At 40.6% G+C, this 18,647-nt stretch overlaps 1 protein-coding gene and 1 non-coding gene across 2 annotated transcripts; both read right to left on the bottom strand.

Annotated features, from left to right (window-relative positions):
* Window positions 1-1,441: 1,441 nt before the first annotated feature.
* On the bottom strand, window positions 1,442-18,495 carry LOC103535411 (mitochondrial import inner membrane translocase subunit Tim23). Its single transcript, XM_030453768.1, has 7 exons — window positions 18,296-18,495; window positions 17,781-17,839; window positions 14,731-14,824; window positions 14,447-14,531; window positions 11,957-12,015; window positions 9,303-9,413; window positions 1,442-2,092 (listed from the first exon to the last, which is right to left on the bottom strand). Exons 1-7 carry the CDS (start codon window positions 18,402-18,404, stop codon window positions 1,977-1,979), a joined length of 633 nt encoding a protein of 210 aa, XP_030309628.1. The 5' UTR covers window positions 18,405-18,495; the 3' UTR covers window positions 1,442-1,976.
* On the bottom strand, window positions 12,594-12,798 carry LOC115598559. Its single transcript, XR_003987728.1, has one exon. It is a non-coding gene; the product is annotated as a small nucleolar RNA SNORA74 (small nucleolar RNA).
* Window positions 18,496-18,647: the final 152 nt, after the last annotated feature.

The following is an 18,647-nucleotide window of genomic DNA, read 5'->3' as shown; positions in this document are numbered from 1 at the left end:
GCTCTCCAGCTTCAGTAAGGGGACAGAAAGCTCCTAAGTCATATTTCAGTCCTGAAAAAGTATCTAGCAAAACCAAGACACATTGCAAGGTTCCTGACACTTAATAAGCAACCCTTGCCCACCATCAGACCCCAAAGCAGCTCTCAATCTATCATTCACCACTGTCATGTGTGTAGGAGTCTGTCGTACTCACTGTGACCAAAAAAACTGGTGGACAGAAGCTCACTGATATTGACAGGAAAAGCAGCTCAGGAAGAAAGTGCACACATTTTCCTGATGTTCCACCCAACAGCACTGCACAGCTGGTGCCTGTGTCACCTTTCTGCAGCCTGTGAGCAGGAGTTTCTTTAGTGGGACAGTCCTTAAAAATGCCCATTAGACAGTCCAGCTCTGACATTGCAGCAGTACTACACAGACAGTGGAACATAAAGCTTAACAAGAAACTGCAGTTACAAAGTGGGTAAGAAAAAACCTGTTGGCCTTCCTTTATAGTAGATTCAGTAAATGCTGGCATATGGCATCCATTATTACCTGGTATCTAATCAAAGTTAATGAGTTCACCTGTGAAGGCTCCTTAGCTAGAGCACTTACTCTATAAAAGGCTATTTTCAGTGGTCACCACCTCTTAAAGAAGCTCCTAAGCAAAGCTGTACTGCTTTCCAGAGAAAGGTAAGAGCTACCACCTTCCCTCTATTTCTTTTTTGAAGTTTCTATTGTGTTGGGTGCAATGTGGTTATTAAGACCTGTTTCAGTAGGAAGAACTCAAAGCAAGCTCTTGCTTTGCACTAAGTTGTCTACTGAGCAGTAAGTTTCTTATTATTCCCTTGCCCTGCCTTCACACTGTTTCAAACCTGTTAAAACACTTACGTGTTTAATTATTTAAAAACTTAAGGAATGAGGTGTTACACAAGAACTCTGATTACTGAACTAGTTCACAACTTACTGTTTAGTTTATCTGCAGACAATGCCTGGTACATGACATGCACCACCAGAAAGGTTCATCACATGTCTTAAGTCTACCAATAACCTAGAAGAGTTATTGGGAACTGGAGGAGGGAAAAAACCTTGTCAACAATTAAAATTCCTAGAATAGGCAATGAGAGGGGTATTTATACTGTCTGGTTTCTAACTGTTGGCTAAATGAGTTCTAAGATTCTGGAGCACCCAAGTGTTTTGGTAATCCAGGGGCACTGGATTAGGCAGCTGTGCCTAAACCAGAAACAGTTCCGTATTTATTAGAGCAAATAAGGGAGTGGACTCAGCCCCTGGTATGCTTCATCTTCACCTCGCATCAGGAGACAATCAGCCAGTTAGCTCACTTCCCCTAACTCCCCCAGGATTTTATCACATTGTTCCTGGAAAAGAAAACTAAACCATCATCACTTGCTGTGGCACATGTTTGTCCTACCAGCAGTAGGAACAGCAAAGCATAGAAACGGTATTGCACAAATACCACCCTTTTTATTAATGATGATGTCCCTTTTCACAGCTTACCCTGTGCTGTCAGAATAACAAGCCTTGCCCTGTGCCAGCTGCTGCTCAAGGCTCTTGTGGGCTGCCAGAGCAACGTTGGGTGACAGACTGCAGTGAACAGCTCTCTAGACACAGACTTTATTAGGCAGCGCTGTCGCTGGAACACGCGCAACCGAGCAAATCTGATAGGGCAGCAGTACAGCTATGGGACTTCAGCATGCTGTGTTGCTCTGGCCCAGGGGTAGCTGGTGAGCGTGTCAGGGAGACTCTGTCTTGGTGGCCACTCTGCTCACTTGCAGGTCCAACAAATAGTGCTGCCTCTCCAGTGACCAGCTGGCAGAAAGGGCCAGTCCAGCTCCATGATGTCAAAGAGGTTCCTCCCAGCGCAGCATCCTTCGGTTTCACACTAATAATAAAAGAGGAAGGGGCACCAGACAGGTCTCACAACTGATCTGATAGGTGACTGTGCAAGCGTGTCCTCTGTCCAGTGCTGGCTGTCCCCATCAGAGGGACTGCCGGGTTATGGAGCCCTTCATGTGCTCCCAGTTGTTGCAGAGAGCGTAGAGGCCAGTGAGTGTCAGACCAGCAATGCCACCTCGTGCTATCCCACGTGCTCCACCTGAAAAACAAGATTGCACCCCATTAAAGCTGTATCTAAGGAAATGGTCAGCCACAGCAGCTTCTAAGCAGCTGGTCAAATCCAGAGGAATCATAATGTACCAGTTTTTCTTTTTTGAGTAAGCTTCCAGAGAGGCTACCTGTGCTGATTCTACTCTCCTCTCAAACCTGCTGGCAGGCTGAGGAAAGGTCATTCCTGGTCCTGACACTGCCTTTGCTGGTGTGACTTCTTCCCCAGCTGCATTAGCACTGAGTGAACCACTACACAACACTCGAAGCAAAGTTGCCTTTTGCCAGTTCTTGCTTTAGCTATTCAGTCTGTCCTCAACACAGGTGTTTACAGGCAAATAGGATCTCTTCCTGCTTTAGGAACTCCTGCATTCAGACTTTCAGGAATAATGTTTGTCAGTGATGGTAACTAGGTTTGGAGGGGAAGGAGAAAGGGCTGGAAGAAAAGAAGCAAGCACAACAGCAGCTGATGTTGGTGCCAGAGATTCAGGAGGGCCACCACTGCTTTTGTGTCTTTGGACTTTTTAAAAGCTTTTAAAAAGCAGATGAAAGGGATTAGCTGGCAAGAATTTACTCAGGCTTGTGTTGAACAACATCCTTTGTTCTTACCATAACTAATCTTAAAAATTATCACCTTGCAATGGCAAAAATTAAGTCACACAGGCAATTAAAACAAATAAAGTTTAGGTTTTGGTTTTTTTAATTGCTTACTCAAGATTTAAAGATTCCCCAAGTACTGAAGGTAAAATACATGGCAAGTTGGGCTAATACCAGCAGCCACTGCACCTGACTGGATCTAGCAGTGATGGCATCATAACTCCATTCCACCCATGCAAGAGTTGTGGTGTGGAGACACTTCTGCAGCTTTTACTAAACAGCAGAATGTTCCTATTTCTCAATAGGAGAAAGTGCCCTGGTAAACCTGCCAGAATACATTATAAATGCACAGGAACACCTGAGAGCATGACCCTCAACACTGGGAAAACTTCACTGAGTTTGATTCTGCAATGTTTATTAATCCCACACAAAACAAGTTATCAGTATACAGAACAAGGCCAGCTTTTGCTTACAGCTAGATAAAACCTGCCAGCTCTATTGAAACTGACAGCAGATTTCATGTTCCTAAACTTGAAATTCTATGCATCTCAGTGATCTATGTTTAGTTTTTTTCCCTTTATGGGTCATAATGTTGTCTCACGTAATTGCAATTGCAAGATTTGCAGTAGGGCAAGAAAGTGTTTGCATCAGCAAGACTGAGACTGTCTCACCTGTGCTGCAAGATTAAATGGATTTCATAGGAGTTGCTCAGGTATGTAAATAAGCCAAGAAGCTGCAGAAGTGACAGCAGAACTTGGACTTGGTACTTAAAGGTTATGTCTAGCCATAGTTTATAGAAATTTCATTGCCAGACCAGCTCTGATTTGAAAGATTTTTTGGGATATAAGCCCGAGTTCACTGCCCTAGGTGATGAGAACTCAACAGCTCAAAGGAATGCCATAGTGTTTATGCACCTACGTGCCTAAAATCAGGATTCAGGAATGTAAATATAGACTTCTGGTTTTGCTAAGTTGTCCTGAATTTGTTGCATAAATAGCTTTTCACATGAAGAGGTTGCAGCTGGGTAAACAGAACTAACCCCATGTGAGCAGATCCTGTCAAAAAGCCATAGGTGAAATTTAAAGGACATTTAATGCAAAACAAGTGTTTGAGATAATCTGTAGAAACACTAATTCCTATTTACTCTTGGGAAAAATGAATAAAACATTAGAGAGCCTGATTTTCTGCTGTTCATGTTAGGAAAAAAACCCCAAAGAGGGCTCCTAACCATTACAAGTATACAGGGAAATGCACAAAACACAGAATATTCTCAGAGAATGGAACACAGCACAGAGCTGCAACTATTCCAATTGACTCTTCCCTTAGCCCTCAGGCTCAGTTCCTCTCCTTTGCCCTCAAAATTTCTATTCTTCCTATAGAAGAAAGGCAGGCTGGAGGCTGATCCTGGTTCCAGATTCTGTAAAATCAGGATTGTACAAGGCAGGTATTTTCTTGATTTTGCATAGCTGAGTCACTTTCTAGCATCCACACAGACTTAAGACACAGTGCTGCTATGACCTACTGCTCCTACCACCAAAACCAATGTTATTTTCATTTATTGTGGTGAGGTGAGGATGGCAGTTCTGAATCCACTTAGAAAGTGTCAACCCCAGACCTAAAGTAATCTGTAGGTCTTGCCTGGACAACTTGGGGGCTCTGCTGGAGATGATGTTTCACTGGAAGTCTGCCTGATGAACAGGAACTAAATGTGTGTACTTGGTGTGGGTGCACTAACAAGTCAGTTAGTAAAAAAAAAAAAAAAAAAAATCCAAGAAGAAAATGGACAAGAAATGTTTCTTACCAGGTTCCCTATGCTTCTGCTATAAAATTTTAGCAGCAATTTCTTTTGTAGTGGTTGCACCTAATGAGCTAATTTCATGGTAATTACAAAAAAAGGGAAAGAAAAAAACCTTCCTTTCCCTAACTTGGTTAGATTTGCATTTGAGTAAATACCTCCAAGTCTGTAGCAGACTTCAAACAATAACACTGTAGAATGCACCCCAGTTGCTGGGCAGGAAATGTTAAGCCCTCTGAGAAGATTACCTTGTTTAAAAAAAATATGTAATTCTCCACTCCCATCCCAGCTGTGTTTGCATGATAGAACACGTTCCCACCCTTCCTCTGCAATCACTCTCTGGAAGCCTCTGATACCAACCCTGCCTCAACTAACCCTGCTAGAAACATGGTTGTAAGCTTCTAATTTTGCCTGTCTGAGAAAGATAACTTTAAAGCTACAGCTGAGAGGCATTTCTGAAAGCAGGTGTTTGAGAGCAGGATGCTTGCACAATAGTAGGTACTGTAGTGTGAAGATTAAATTAGAAAAAGAGGAAGAATTTACAACTTGTAAAATAAGTTTAGAAATACTAAAGATGGTGAAATTACTTCACAAACATTATTAAAACTCCCTGTTTTCTTGCTGAGTGACAGCAGCAGCACTTGACTGACGGAAGACTTCTTGAGTTACTGTAAAAGGCAGCAAATCCCTGCAGCACTGCTTTCTGGCCATGTGTGTTCATAGATACGAGCCCTCAAGTAACAAAGAAAGCCTCAACAAGCTACTACCTGTAGCACCTCCTTTTACTTTGTCCTTATCTCTTCCTAATTTCAGATTCAAACCAAAATCATTTCACTAAACACCATTTGATTAATAGTCCTATAGGCTTCTCAGGTTAAAACCAGGTTTTAACAGAGGATCTTAAATCTCTAAAACACCTGACAGCCCTGAACTTCAAAGTTCAGAAGCAAATCCTTTACTTGCTACATACTCACAGCTGTCTGCAAAAAGTTCAGATTGATGCCAGAAGGAAGAGACTTTTACAGCTCAAGTAGTTAGCTAACACAACTGCCCTGAACTCCTACCCTAAAAAGTCTCTTAAAAAAAAAAAAAAAAAAAAGGGAGTAAAGTCTGTGCAGAGCTGTAGATCAGCTGTGTGACACTCATTGGGTAGGAGTGCAAAAGGCATGAGCTGCTCTGTGTACTATCAGGTTCCTACTGTACACAAGTACAGTTAACAAGAGAATTTACTTTGTCCAAAGCATTACTTAAGTTTTGTTCCTGTTTTACATAGCCTCGAGGGGGGTGTGTGTGGAATCTAAGAAAAAGAACATCTACAACCTGTGTAACCCTCAGATAAGAGGTAAAGGTTATTTAACTTTTTTGCTTACTGAAGTCTCTGTTAGGAATTTCAATGAGAAATTAATGGCTGTCACACTGGGTCAGACCAAAGTCCCAGCAAGCTCAGTATCTCTCTCCTAACAGGTCATTCCTGCATGCTTCAGGAGTGCAAGATCCTCAGCTAGCTGAACCTTTGTGACATGATGACTCTCATGGTGGGAGGGAACAGGAGTGACACAGGGCACAGTGATAATCATCATCTTGATTTTTCCTGCTTTCAGAGGCTAAGACAATTATGAAAAAAAGATAATAAAGACATTTGATTTAGAAGAGCTTGAAAACACATGCAAGAGGGCTAAATATTTGTTTGGTTTAGGATATGTCATTCTTTGTTCTTTGTAATATTTATCAGAAAAAAATTGGCATAATAGATCTTAATTTCTGCCTTTGCTTGAAACAGAAGGATAAGAGAGCAACATTTTATTTAATGGAAAAGCCACCCTTCTGGACTTAGACCCCCCTTCAGCAAAACTCAGACAGGACTGACTAAGCTGTAGAAACATTTCTACTTGATGGTAGAGGAATACCAAGGGATTTCTTTCATTTGTTACTCAACTTCTATTCAGAACATTCAGTCTAAGTTGTGAACTCAAAATGGAACTTCCATGAAGTTTCAAGTTTAGTGTAACAAGTTAATACTGTAATCACACTGCTACATATGGGCTAAAATCTAGCAAGTAATCTCAATATTGAATTTCATTTACAATAAATGGAAAAGCTAGAGATTACTTCGGTCAAAAGGATCAGCTACTATGCTAGTCCAAAGCTCCTCAATCAGTTTTACTGATTTTCCTCATTTCAGCATCTGCTAACCCAAGCCATACAGTATCCTGAGATGGATTTCAGCTAACATTTGATTTATAATGGCAAGTTAACAGTGTTTAACTCATTCCAAGGAGGGTCATCAGAATTCTTGGGGACTTAACAGCTTTAGTCACCTTCAGTGGGCAGCTCCCAGTGAACACAGGAGGGCTGAACTTCCATAGTAGACACTTGCAGACTTTTTAATGCTCTTTTATCTCCTCACACATAACGTGTTAAGGAGCCTTGCACAAAACTGCTCACTATCTAATGGCTTTAGAGCATGGGTATTTTGGAAAGCCTTTTTTGTTTCACTGCTGGCAATTTGGTAATGATTAACACCTCTACAAGGACAAAATTGTGAAAACTGGGACCACTTTGGGGCAACAAATCTCAGCCTTTAAAAAGTCATCTTGCTTTTTTTTTTTTCCTGTCCACTCATCCCCCTCAGCAAAGGCTCATTTTAGAAACTCAGTCTAGGTTTTATAGTGTGCACAAGAGTATTTTTCAGTGCAGCAGGGCTGCTGATGTGATTCTTCCATCAATGTTGTGTTCAAACATCAACCAGAGTCATAATAAAAAGCCTACCAAACTTGATACAGTTTCTTCTTAAGTAGGTTCCTGATCTCTTTACAAAACTGGGATGGAAGTGGGAAATCTCAACACTGCCTCCAACTCTGTATCCACTATTTGTAGATTACAGAACAGCCTTGATCTGAAATGGCATTTCTAGGAGTTTCTACCTAACACTAAAATATGGGGTTTTGTAACCAAAATGTCTCTGGTGGCTTTAAATTTTATTTTTTAAATGACAACACAACATGGCATTCCACCTAATTATTGCAATATTGATAAAAGTCACAGATGTGAACTGATCATTTATTTGCATATGGTATAAATGTTAAAGGTTTTTTTAGGTAAATATTTACTGATGCCAGGTAAAGACATAACTTAGAGGGACTCTATCATACAGAGCTTACAGGAGAAGAAGCACGGGAGAAGCAGCAAGATAAATAGAGACAGATGATGGAAGAAAAAAAGGAAAGTAAGATAGGAATGAAATTCTCCCAGCAGAAGTGAATACAACCTTTTCTACTTACAGAACTAATTCTTGACCTTTAACCTCTACTGGGCCACTCAGATTTACTGCATATGTTGAGAAATGTATTTCTGCTGAGTTTCTGCACTACAGTTCATATGCACAGCACACGTTTGTACATTAAATATAATACTGTAATGAATACAGACTGATTGACTACATTTACCTTTATCAGCCCTGCTGTTAGCTCAGTAGAATTTAAGTTACAAAAGTTCCACTGTGCTCTGTTAACAAAGATTTTTGTACTGTGCATGTGACTGGAGTAGTTAAGTGTGGCTGCACTGCACCAAAAAATTACTCACCTCCAGACTTCTGAAAGGTAAAAAGGAAGATTCTGCTGGAGGGTTAGATTGCAGTTCTCCTTCTTAATAACTTCCTACAGAAAACAGCACTTCTATACTGCTAGCCCACCCAGCTTGTTGTTGGTAATCTGTCATATCACTCAAGCAAGTAGTTAATTACAAGCCAGCTATGTGTTCTTGCAAGGTTAAGTGCACAAGCTGGTATTTATGCAGGCAGCTCAAGCCAATTATTTTTGGTTTCAATTAGTCCAGGCCAACAAACTGTTTTGTCCCATATATAAAGCTGGTCTTCAGGAACACTTCCAAGACACTGAGGCTCAGTTAGATATTTTCCCCTTGGTAAAATACAGATGAATCATACAGCCAAACCTTTATCAAGGTGCTTAAAACTTAATATTTTCCTGTGATAATGCCTCTCTGTGGTATCCCACAGTCCTATAAAAAAAGATGTTCCCTCAAATTGTTGAGCTTGGAATATGTTTTAACAGGTGTTTTGCTGATGAAACTCAGACCCTCTCTTCTGCAAACAATTCAGTATGCATCAGCAAACTAACCTTAAATCCATGCTGTTCTCAAATAACACTGTTGGTTTTGACCTTTAGGCAAAGATTAGAGTCCTACCACAAAACAGGAGTTTCACAAACACCTCAGTAATAACTTCATAAATATACCAGGTTCTCTTATGTGCACATGATGTGAATCACTAGCAACAAGCTTCAGCTTGATGCTGTCAAGCTGTGTTCTGTGTATTCCTCCCCTTCCCAGCCCCCTTTCCCTTTGAAAGGTAATTCCCATTTCCCTGCATCCACTCAGGGACTTGAGAATGCTCTGGTTTTATTCCTGCTGTACCTGAAACACATGGCTAAGAATGAGCTGGGTATGTATTTTATATACTCACTATAAATCTGAGTAAACATCTGAATGTATGTTCAGTGTGTATGTGTAAGCCAGACATAATTTGGCTCTGCACAGTTCTGTGAGAGTTAAAAGGAATCAAATTTAATTCAGAAGGGTTTTTTTTGTTACGTGTAAGTTTTCCTTAAGTAGTCTTAGCTGTGTGAGAAACTATGTGTGGGTTAATAAATACTGAATAGGTCTTAGCTCCTAGTGAACCATTTTTACACTGACTTTTTTTTGAGCAGGACAATATTTAGTTAAAGTAATGAGAATCCTAGTAACTAGGGTAAAGCACAAGAAGAGGAAAACTATAAATATTTTGCTACTCTACCAGTGCTTTTGTATAGCATTCCTGTCAAGGTTCCAGCAGCTATGGTGTTCAGGTCATCTTCTGCACCTCGTGTTTTTTCAATGATGACTCCAAATGCACTGTAAAGTAGAGCTGGGAAAGAAAAACATTTAAAAGGCCAAGTTAAAACTTCCATTCCCAGACACACAAGGCTTAGAATCCAGGCTTGGTGTAACTATTTAAACCATGCTTCTGAAGTACAGATTTTCTGCTAATTTAAAAGGTGGGGGGGGATTCCTGCAAAATCCCATCTTTGGTGGTTTTTTTCCATATCTGTTTCTATTTTACAGATAATTTTTTTCTCTAGCTATAGTTTGGTTATAAAGTAGCATTCTTCATGACCTCTAGTACTGCCCCAAGACATGATATAAATCTGTGATATAAAATACTGACTCATGTTTAAGACCATTCTGCTAGTTCAAATTTGTTTAAAAAACTTCTAAGGGCTTAGTTATAGTGCTGGCAGTTTTTATGCAGTCTTCTGTGAATGGCATGAAACTAAACTCAACACTTTCTAGGTAGCAGAGAAAATTATTCAAGATTAAATACAAAATAAGTGGAGCACTCACATCATGTTACCAAGACCTGGAGTGCAATGGGCTACATTTCATAAATGACTACTAAATTTCTTGGGATTTGACATTTACAGCTGCTTCACCTCTGCCTGCATATAAAAACTTTATCCCTGAAGGCCCTTCTGCTTTAGGAGAACTTTGGGAATCTCTGGAAAATTACCAGGAAGAGAAATGCAGAGGTTTTTTGTATGATTGCATACGTATAATCTACACATTTCAGTGAAGGGAGAAGGCACCCTCATTCTCACCCCTAATTATATTCCATGCTGATAGAGTATGTCATCATTTTAAACTGATAAAGACACCACACCCCTTCATCCTTTGTCCTCCCAGAATCTGGTATCTTTACCTCTGCTAAAAAGCATGCAAATCCTTCATAAGCAACCAGGTCAATGCCAATGAGCTGAACACTAAGTATCCTTCTCCATTCGTTCAAAGAATGGTATTTTACCTTGCTTTAGCAGCATGTAGTATTAGCAATGAGGGGAAGGAAATGCTGGATTCAGCTATATTTTTAAGAATAATTTAACACAGATGTTGCTACTGCTGTTAATGAACAGAGTGACAAAAATTGTCAATAGTGACAAAGGGAATCTTTAAGGTAGAGAAATGCTGCATCAGTGAAATAAGATGCAAAAATATTTCAGCTCCTTGAAACAGATTCCTCTACTACCTAGGACAAGGCAGTCTAAACCCTAAAATACCAAGTTCTGCTTAACTACCTGACTTGGAAGGCCATATTTTATATGAAAAATAAGCTTGTTACTGCAACACACAAACATTTTCTTGAGTAATCTTTCTTCAAACACAGCTGAAAAAACCTGTTAATGTGTCACTTAGCCTGGAACCTTGAACTGCAGTGGGTCTGCATCTCAGTTTTCAGGGATGTTTTCATTAGATTTGGAATATAAAATGAGAAAACAAAATCCCAGTGTAACAATCACTAGGCAACATGCACCTCTTAGGATAAGTGCCATTTTTGCTGTAATGGCACAAGAGTTCAGAGTCCCATCACTAACCATGGCCTTTATATTATGTCTCAGAAGCTAGAGGGCAAGCTAATCTGCTCTTTAGAAATAAGACTGGAATAAAATGTAACAAATACACCTTAAGCCTATGCTGTCATGCAGTTCTCAAAATTCAAATACATGTAGGCTGGGTGCATCATGATAAGAAGTCTCTAAAATATTGCTGATTTTTCTTTTATTACCACTTTGTGGAGCAATGAGTTCCATCCTTATCTTCTTCAAAATAATTTCATTTTGGATTTCTCCTTTCAGCATAACCAAGCACCTTTTGGTCTTTTAAGATTGTGGGGGGTAGATGCCAGAGAGCTTGTATCCCCTAGGGTGTTAGTTGTTCCACTGACTTACAAAATCACCTGAAGTTGTCTTTCTGAAGCAACTGATGTGATTTTATTTCCTGCTCCCTTCCCTTCGCAAACCTCAGTTCACAAAAGCTTCTCTCTCTCACATCAGGCTTTTGATAATTTTCTTCTCTTCTTTTCTAACCTGTATTAGTTATAAGCAATACCTAGACTTAAAGTAGGTGGTGTCATGTGATTTTTCTAAGTTACCAACACTAAAGGGTAAATCTTTGTAGTCACTATCACATTTCTCCTACAGATAAATATTTTGTTGACTCTTTAACTGGAAACAGCCACCAGGCACTTGGTTGCGTGACCAGTGAGTGTTTTCTTAGGTTACTATGGTTATTTCAGAAGTATCCAAGTATATTTTTTGCTTAAAGTTGTGAATTAAGTGGAATTTATTAACAAGAAAGCATTATCAATAACATTCAGTTATTCTATAGACAGAGTTCTTATTTGTGATATAGTAAAAATATGGAGGATTAAATCTGGGGGCTTTTGGCTACTTATTTCAGATCCTATTTTAGCCTTTAATTTCATTTTCAATGCCTACTGAAACACCCTTGTGTCCCAAAGAAAAAAAAGCAAACAAACAACAAACCTGAAGATTTTCCTGATGGATTTCATAACAAAAATTTAGAGAATATATATAACCATCAAATATTTAGATCTACAAAATGATGTTTACTTACCCAGAGATCCCAGGGTGTTAGCCCATAACGCTCCTTGCCTTGTCACCATATTTAGAATTCTATAAAGGAGTTTAAAAGGTAAGAAAAGCTTTAACTCTCTGTGTTTACATTGAGGTACTGCTTATGACAATAGGTGTAACATGTTTACACTGCACACTGGATTTAAAAAACTGGAATAATGAACAAAAGCCCTTAAAACAGTAAGGAAATGCATACAGCTTGGTAACACAATCTCCTCTAGCAGGCATATTATAAATAGTAACATGGGCAATACTGAAGGCAAACATTTAGTCCTGTCAGCTCTTAAGAAAATCACTTTCTTTTCAAGTCAAACTTGCACTTTAACAAGAATCCAGTTTCTTCCCTTCACATGACTTTCTAACCCTAGCTGATGAATGTTCTTTACATGGTGACTATCCATAGCCACTGAGAGAGACTGATGTGCTTGTGCTGCATTAAGGGGGTAGAAAGAGCTCAGAAAAAGCTTGGGTACTCCTCCAGACTGTGGAAGCAATACAGGGACCCTGTGTCAGGGAGCACTAAAAGCAGGTCTGAACCAAAACAGATCAGAAAGAAAAGCAGTTCCTTTTGACAAACTGCACATTCAACAGGAGGCAAAGTACCCTGAGTGTTTCTCTTTGTATGCTTCCAGACTAGCACTAAAGAGGCAAAGCAAATCTTTAGTGCACTCTCAGAGAAGCACAATGTCACTCCTTCTTGGCACCTGCTGTCTCCAGAACGGTGACAACAGCAGCCAGAAGAAATGACTGATCTTTATCTCCCAGCAGTGTAACACTATCACAGGCACAGTACTGCTCTGGACAGCTGACTATACCACTGGAACTTAGTTTATCATTCTAAGTAATGGAAGTGCCACACATTATGGTCCTTCTGATTTGAATTAATTTCCCACTACTGTTTTATAATTCATTAGGGAAACACAGCCCTTACTGAATACCATTAGGGTAATGAACCAATAATGGAGAACTTTATTTTGTAACAGGACAAAAAAAAAAAATCCAGGAAACCTGGATATTGACAACAGCTCCCTAATTACAACCTTCCCTCCCATTCTGTTAGCAATACATTAATTCTGAGTGGATGATAATTTTAAAACCTGTGATATATTTGATATATAAAAACTGTGAGATATTTGGTGACGGGATTAATAGCAAAACACAAATTAATTAAAAAAAATTCAATTTTATGTACACTAATGAGAAATTTTAAGGAGATATATTTTTGCAAGTATCTTCCCTGTGTATGATTAGGAAAATAAGGAATTTAAGACACGGTTTCAAGGTGATGACCTTCAGGAGGCCTTTTCTCTTGAAGAGCAAGGATTAAGAGCAGTGTGTGCAGTGACTGCCACCTGCTGGGCTGACCCATCAGGGTCTGCGTTGAACAACAAACTTGCCCGACTCGGCTCATTCCAGATACATAAAACACAGTTCTGATCATCTAGGATGCTATGGAAAAGTCAGAGTTTGGTTCTCTTTAGATTTAGAGATGGCATGGAAGGGGATGAAGAATATAGAAGTAGTATTTTAAAAGGAGCAGAGCCAGTATAACCTGCATGCAGTAATATAGAATAATGAAGGTTGGAAAAGACCCTCTGAGATCAAGTCCAACTGTCAGATTGTCAGTTGCATATTATATATATTAAATTCTTCCTCCGAATTTTTTTTAATTATTCTGTTTTTTTAAGTATTAAGTATTTTTAATTTATTTTTAATTTTAAATTTTATTACATATTTTTTAAGTATTCTGGTATTTTTTAAGTATTCTGGTTTCCTCCATTTATTTCTCTCTTCTACTTTCCTGTGTCTCCTTCACAGGCACTGAAGTTTCTTACAATTATGTCTAAACTACAAATAACTCTAGGAGAAGCATAGGGCAGGAAAAAATGTTTTCTATCTTCACTGTGCTCTCTCAGACAATCAGATAAGCTGAATGCCATGGGAGTTCATGGGAGCTGTAATCCAGAACAACTTCCATGGTGCACTACTTGCTCAACTGCAAGCACCTATGTCATACTTAATGCAAATCCAGGAAGGCCCAGATTCTGCATTATAGTTTCTTCCTGGCTTTGGAATGTTTGGGTAGGAGGACAGAATTCACTCACAGGTAAGTGGCAGTAAAATCAGTTCAAACCCAACTTTGCTGCTCCTGGGAGGATTTTAACATAAAACCCGCTGGTCTGACTTTGAAATAGCTTTCTAGGAAATTGATCAAAGTCATAATTAATTCTCAAACATTTAAGGTAAGTCAAAAGACACCAACTGTCACTGAATAAAAAGCAAAAAGCTAGGAACTGAACATTTATTGTAACTAAGAAGCATTTCATGACTTCACCGTGACAAACACTGACTCTCCTTTGTTCCCGCTAAAGACACAAAAATACTTTTATTTACACAGTATATTTATATGTAACTTTGTATCAGCTGGGAGAAACAACTAGACCATACTTTTTAGAGATTAAACACTTACTGTACATTTCTAGGTTTTGACCACGCCATGTTCTGTGTCTCCTTCAAGCCAAGTCGCAAACCATTCAGTGCACCAAATGCTGCCCCTAATTAGCACAGTATTAGTTATTAATTTTTAAGAAGGTTAAGCTAAAACAAAAAAAGGACTAAAAAGAACAATACTAGAAGCAAGTACTGAGAACAGACTTCAGCATATGGACTGAAGTTAAAGAGCTGTTTGTGCAAGACATTCACAATCAGGTGTTACCTGGACAGCTGGGAGGAGTGGAAAACACAACCACCTACCTGTCATACAGCATCCTCCAATGGTAAAAAATGCCAGCTCAAATCTGCCTCGAGTCTTGCTGGCTCCTGTGGGCAAGATAAACTCATCTGCATCCTGAGGGAAAAACAAAAACCAAACACCTTTGTATTTTGCACGTGTACTGTTTCAAAATGCACACTTTTTTTTTTTCTTTAATCCGTAAAATGAAATAAAGAAAAGGCAGTTACAAGTGTTTCTAGAAAACTGCTCTCTACACAAAGGTGCATATACTAAGTGTAAACTTTAATATGAATTTTAAAAGTCTTTAGAAAGATAAACTGATAGAGCTTTTTTATTACCTAGCTGTCCTAACTTCTTATAAATTGCATCAGACATCTATCCAACTTCTGTGGGTGTTGGTTTGTTTGTTTCTTTTTTTTTCTAAATGACTGTGCTGAATTATTTATTCTATCTTGCAGCAGGCAGTACAAGGCTCCCTACCCTCTATAAACCTTCCCACTGTCTGATTTTGTAGCACTGTTTCCTCACTAAGCAATCTATACTGATGAATTCTCACTTCTCTGACACTCAAGAAAAATTGCCCTGGTACCAAAAATACAAGTCCTTGCACTAGGAGACCTCATATGAAGACTTGTAAAAAGCCAGGAATACGTTTAAAACATGATGATCAGGCATGAAATATGTGAGGTAAATAGTTCTTTACTTGTGCATCTTTTTCCCACAGGGACAGATTGTCTTCTTGTAAATCAGATTGGTCTAAAAAGATGACCAGCCAGAGAAACGGGCTGATAACTATTGCTTTTTCAGTATGAGACACTGACACAGCTGCTGCTCAAGGTGCTAATGCAGTAAGATCTCTTTTTTTATCCTTTTCTGCTTCCAAACACAGTATTATTCACCCTCTATTGAACTGAGAAGTGTGACAACTGCAGGCTCAGGTCAGTGTGTTATAAGGGGCTTTCTTAGTCCAGATTTGGCCATACTTGAAAAAACTACAACTCTAAAATGTTCACCCCTAAAATGGCAAACATTTATCAATAAACTGAGCCTGTAACATGGTTTCTATCTTCCCTGTAACTAGGTATTTAGTCGGTCAGTTCTTACAGCTGTCATTGCTGTCCAAAGAAGTCCAGATGAAACAACTGCTGCCTGTATGTAGCCTGTTTCTATAGGCAACAACCTAGGAAGCCTCTCCACCCCCTAGGTTTGTGACAAAGGCTGGCATGCTATCTTATATTGTATACCTGATGAAGGTAAAAAAAAAGCAGAAAACACATTAATTTGTTGCTGCATTAATGAACTAGCAAAGGAAGTGGGGTTTTAAGTCATGACTACCACTGCACTATTTGTTATTATGGGAAGACCAGGATCAAAACATAAGAATCTCAACAATAAGGCTGACTTTCCCTCAGCATCCTGAAAACACATGGATGGTCTTTAAATCAACAGGAAACTGTTGCTCCTCTATACACACCTTCACAGACAAACCAATTTTAAAGGTTAATAATTAAATTTCTTGTATTCTGATATATTTTTGTCTTTTCCCTTAAATTTTTAGACTCACGGAATGGTTAAGGTTGCAAGGGACCTGTGGGGACTGCTGACTGCAACCCCCTTGCTCAAAGCAGAGTCAGACAGTAGAGGCTGCTCAGGGCTGTGCCTGGGTTTTGCACAACTCTGAAGATGAGAACCCCACAACTTGTGTGGGCAACTTGTTCAAGTAAAAGCAACATTAAGCTTCTTGCACTTAATTAGCATCTCCTTTTATCTGAATGGATTTATTAGAACTGAGGGCAAAGAGCAGTGACTGCAGCCTCTGGTATGCTGCATCAATTGGTATTTTTTGAACTGTTTTGATGTTACTGATGACACCAATGCCAGTAACATTTTTTTAAAGCAAACTTTAAAAAAAAAAATCTTAGTATACTCACACTTTGCTCCAAAGCTGTCATATAATTTCTAACACCAACATGTTCCCAGACATACTGTACTAACTAAAAAAGACAACTTCAGAGGGTTTTTTGGAAGAGGTCTAAATAATCCCTTAGCACTTTTTCTGACCACTCAACAGGCAAGATAATTACACTAGTGAATCCATGCCTAGCAGAGGTATATACCCTGTTTTCTAGCATTATGGGAATGTTATGTTGTAATCTTGACTACAGAAGCTTATAGTGGAAGAGAAATAGGAAAACCAGCCCCCAGAATGACATTCAGAGCTTCCCACTGACAAAAGAAGCAGCGATCCAGTGCATCATGAAACAAAAGGCACCTATAGGATGTTGTATAGGATACTATAGTTGTATAGGATACTACACAACTGTTGATCTTCAGTGCTACTTCTCCAAAATTCCAAGTTCTCAGATAATATAAGCTATGTATGTGTAGAAAATATTAGCTAAATAAAATCATTGACACAAACCCTTATTGGATTAACTTAAGCTTCTTTACCTTTAGTTAGTATTTCTGATAAAGGAAAACATTATAGGATTTGAAATTATTTTCTTTTCCTTATTATTTTATTTATTATTTTTATTATTATTATTTATTATTCAGTGGGATAAAATGGAAAGTCCTACTTCATGATGGTTCCCTTCAGCTGGGAAATGACACAAACAGAATGATGTGAAATTTGCTGCTGCTGTGATGACAGCACACATAATGACAGAGCTGACCCTGTCCCAGTTCTGGGGCTTGGCTGAACACCTTGGTAAATGGATTAAAGTCAGCACAGTCCAGAAAATTAACTCATCAGAAGAGTGGAGAGTTTCTGGCTGCTCTTACTGATTGAAGGGGCTCAATGGAGGGTGTGAGAACTATCAGAACTTGTGAGGGGGTGTTGGGCCTCTGCCTCAGAGTATGGAGGGAGGCCAGCTCTTCTCACTAGTGGCAAGCTTGTATTGACACCAGTCTTACCTATTGTTAAAATGGGTTTTGCTCTAGGTGCCACGGTACTGCAAGCTTTTGTTAGGAGAAACACTGAAAAATCTTTCCTTTCAGCTGTTCATGGGGTCTCCACACAAACAACAGAATCGAGTTCAACGCAGTTAAGCACAAGCTGCCTTCTCACCTGTACGAGGTACCTGGGGTCCAAGTTTAAATATGGGGACAAAGGACTCATTCCAGTTACTGAAAAGATTAAAAAAAAAAAAAAAAAAAAGAAACAGAGTATTTTATCACCCATTTTCTCTGGTTACAATTTCACATCCCCTGTGTCAAAACCGGGCAGGCCTCGCGCGCGGAACCAGTGAAAATTCTGTCCCCGGGTTACAGAACCGATTAAAACCCGGTCCCGACCGACACCCCCCACTTCCCTTCGTTCCCCGGAAGAGCCTCGGGCCCAGAGGGGACGGAGCCGACGTCCCCGAGCTCCCTGCACCCACTGCCGCTTCCCTGCGCTGCCACTGCCGAGACGGAAGCCTGTCCCTGGGCAAGGGCAGCGGAGGCACCGGGGGACCCGGCAGAGCCCCAGGGCCCGCGGCTGCCCCGGGGCCGCTCCCTTGGCCGAGGCGATTTCCGACCCACACCCGCTCGGCTCGGCCCGGCCCACGGGAAGCCGGTACCCCCGGCCTCGCCGGTACTCACGCGGCACCCCAGCCAGGTCGGCGTTGGAGTACCCGGCCCCTGCCCCGGCCCCGCCGACGCCGAAGAGGCCGCCGAGGCCGCTGCCCTTGGAGTTGCCGCCGCCCTCCATGGCGCCGCCGGGCCTCGCGCCCGCCGCACCAACGACCTCCGCGCGCTGCCGTAAAGCGCGATGCGCCGCTTTCCGGCCCGCGCGCCGGCCGCCGGCAGGGGGAGGAGCGCGGTCGCCATGGTGAGCGGGGGCAGGCGGGCGGGGAGCCATCTTGCTGTGAGTGGCGGTGGCGGCATCCCCCGGGCCCCTTCGCCCCGGCCTCGCCGCTCCTTCCGCGCCTCCCGCCGAGGGGGACGGCCGGCG

Source organism: Calypte anna, chromosome 6, assembly GCF_003957555.1.
Source record: "Calypte anna isolate BGI_N300 chromosome 6, bCalAnn1_v1.p, whole genome shotgun sequence".
Taxonomy (NCBI): Eukaryota; Metazoa; Chordata; class Aves; order Apodiformes; family Trochilidae; genus Calypte; species Calypte anna.
The sequence above is the reverse complement of the archived record's forward strand: the minus strand, read 5'-3'. Positions and strand labels throughout refer to the sequence as shown.

What these genes read in the sequence shown, in the direction of transcription:
- LOC103535411 (XM_030453768.1), bottom strand. Translation starts at nt 18,404, where the DNA reads ATGGAGGGCGGCGGCAACTCCAAGGGCAGCGGCCTCGGCGGCCTCTTC. An exon ending in TAACACCCTGGGATCTCTGG is followed by an intron (nt 9,414 to 11,956) that starts GTAAGTAAACAT and finishes TTTCTTTCCCAG; the next exon opens with CTCTACTTTACAGTGCATTT. An exon ending in AATGCTATACAAAAGCACTG is followed by an intron (nt 2,093 to 9,302) that starts GTAGAGTAGCAA and finishes CTTGTTTTTCAG; the next exon opens with GTGGAGCACGTGGGATAGCA.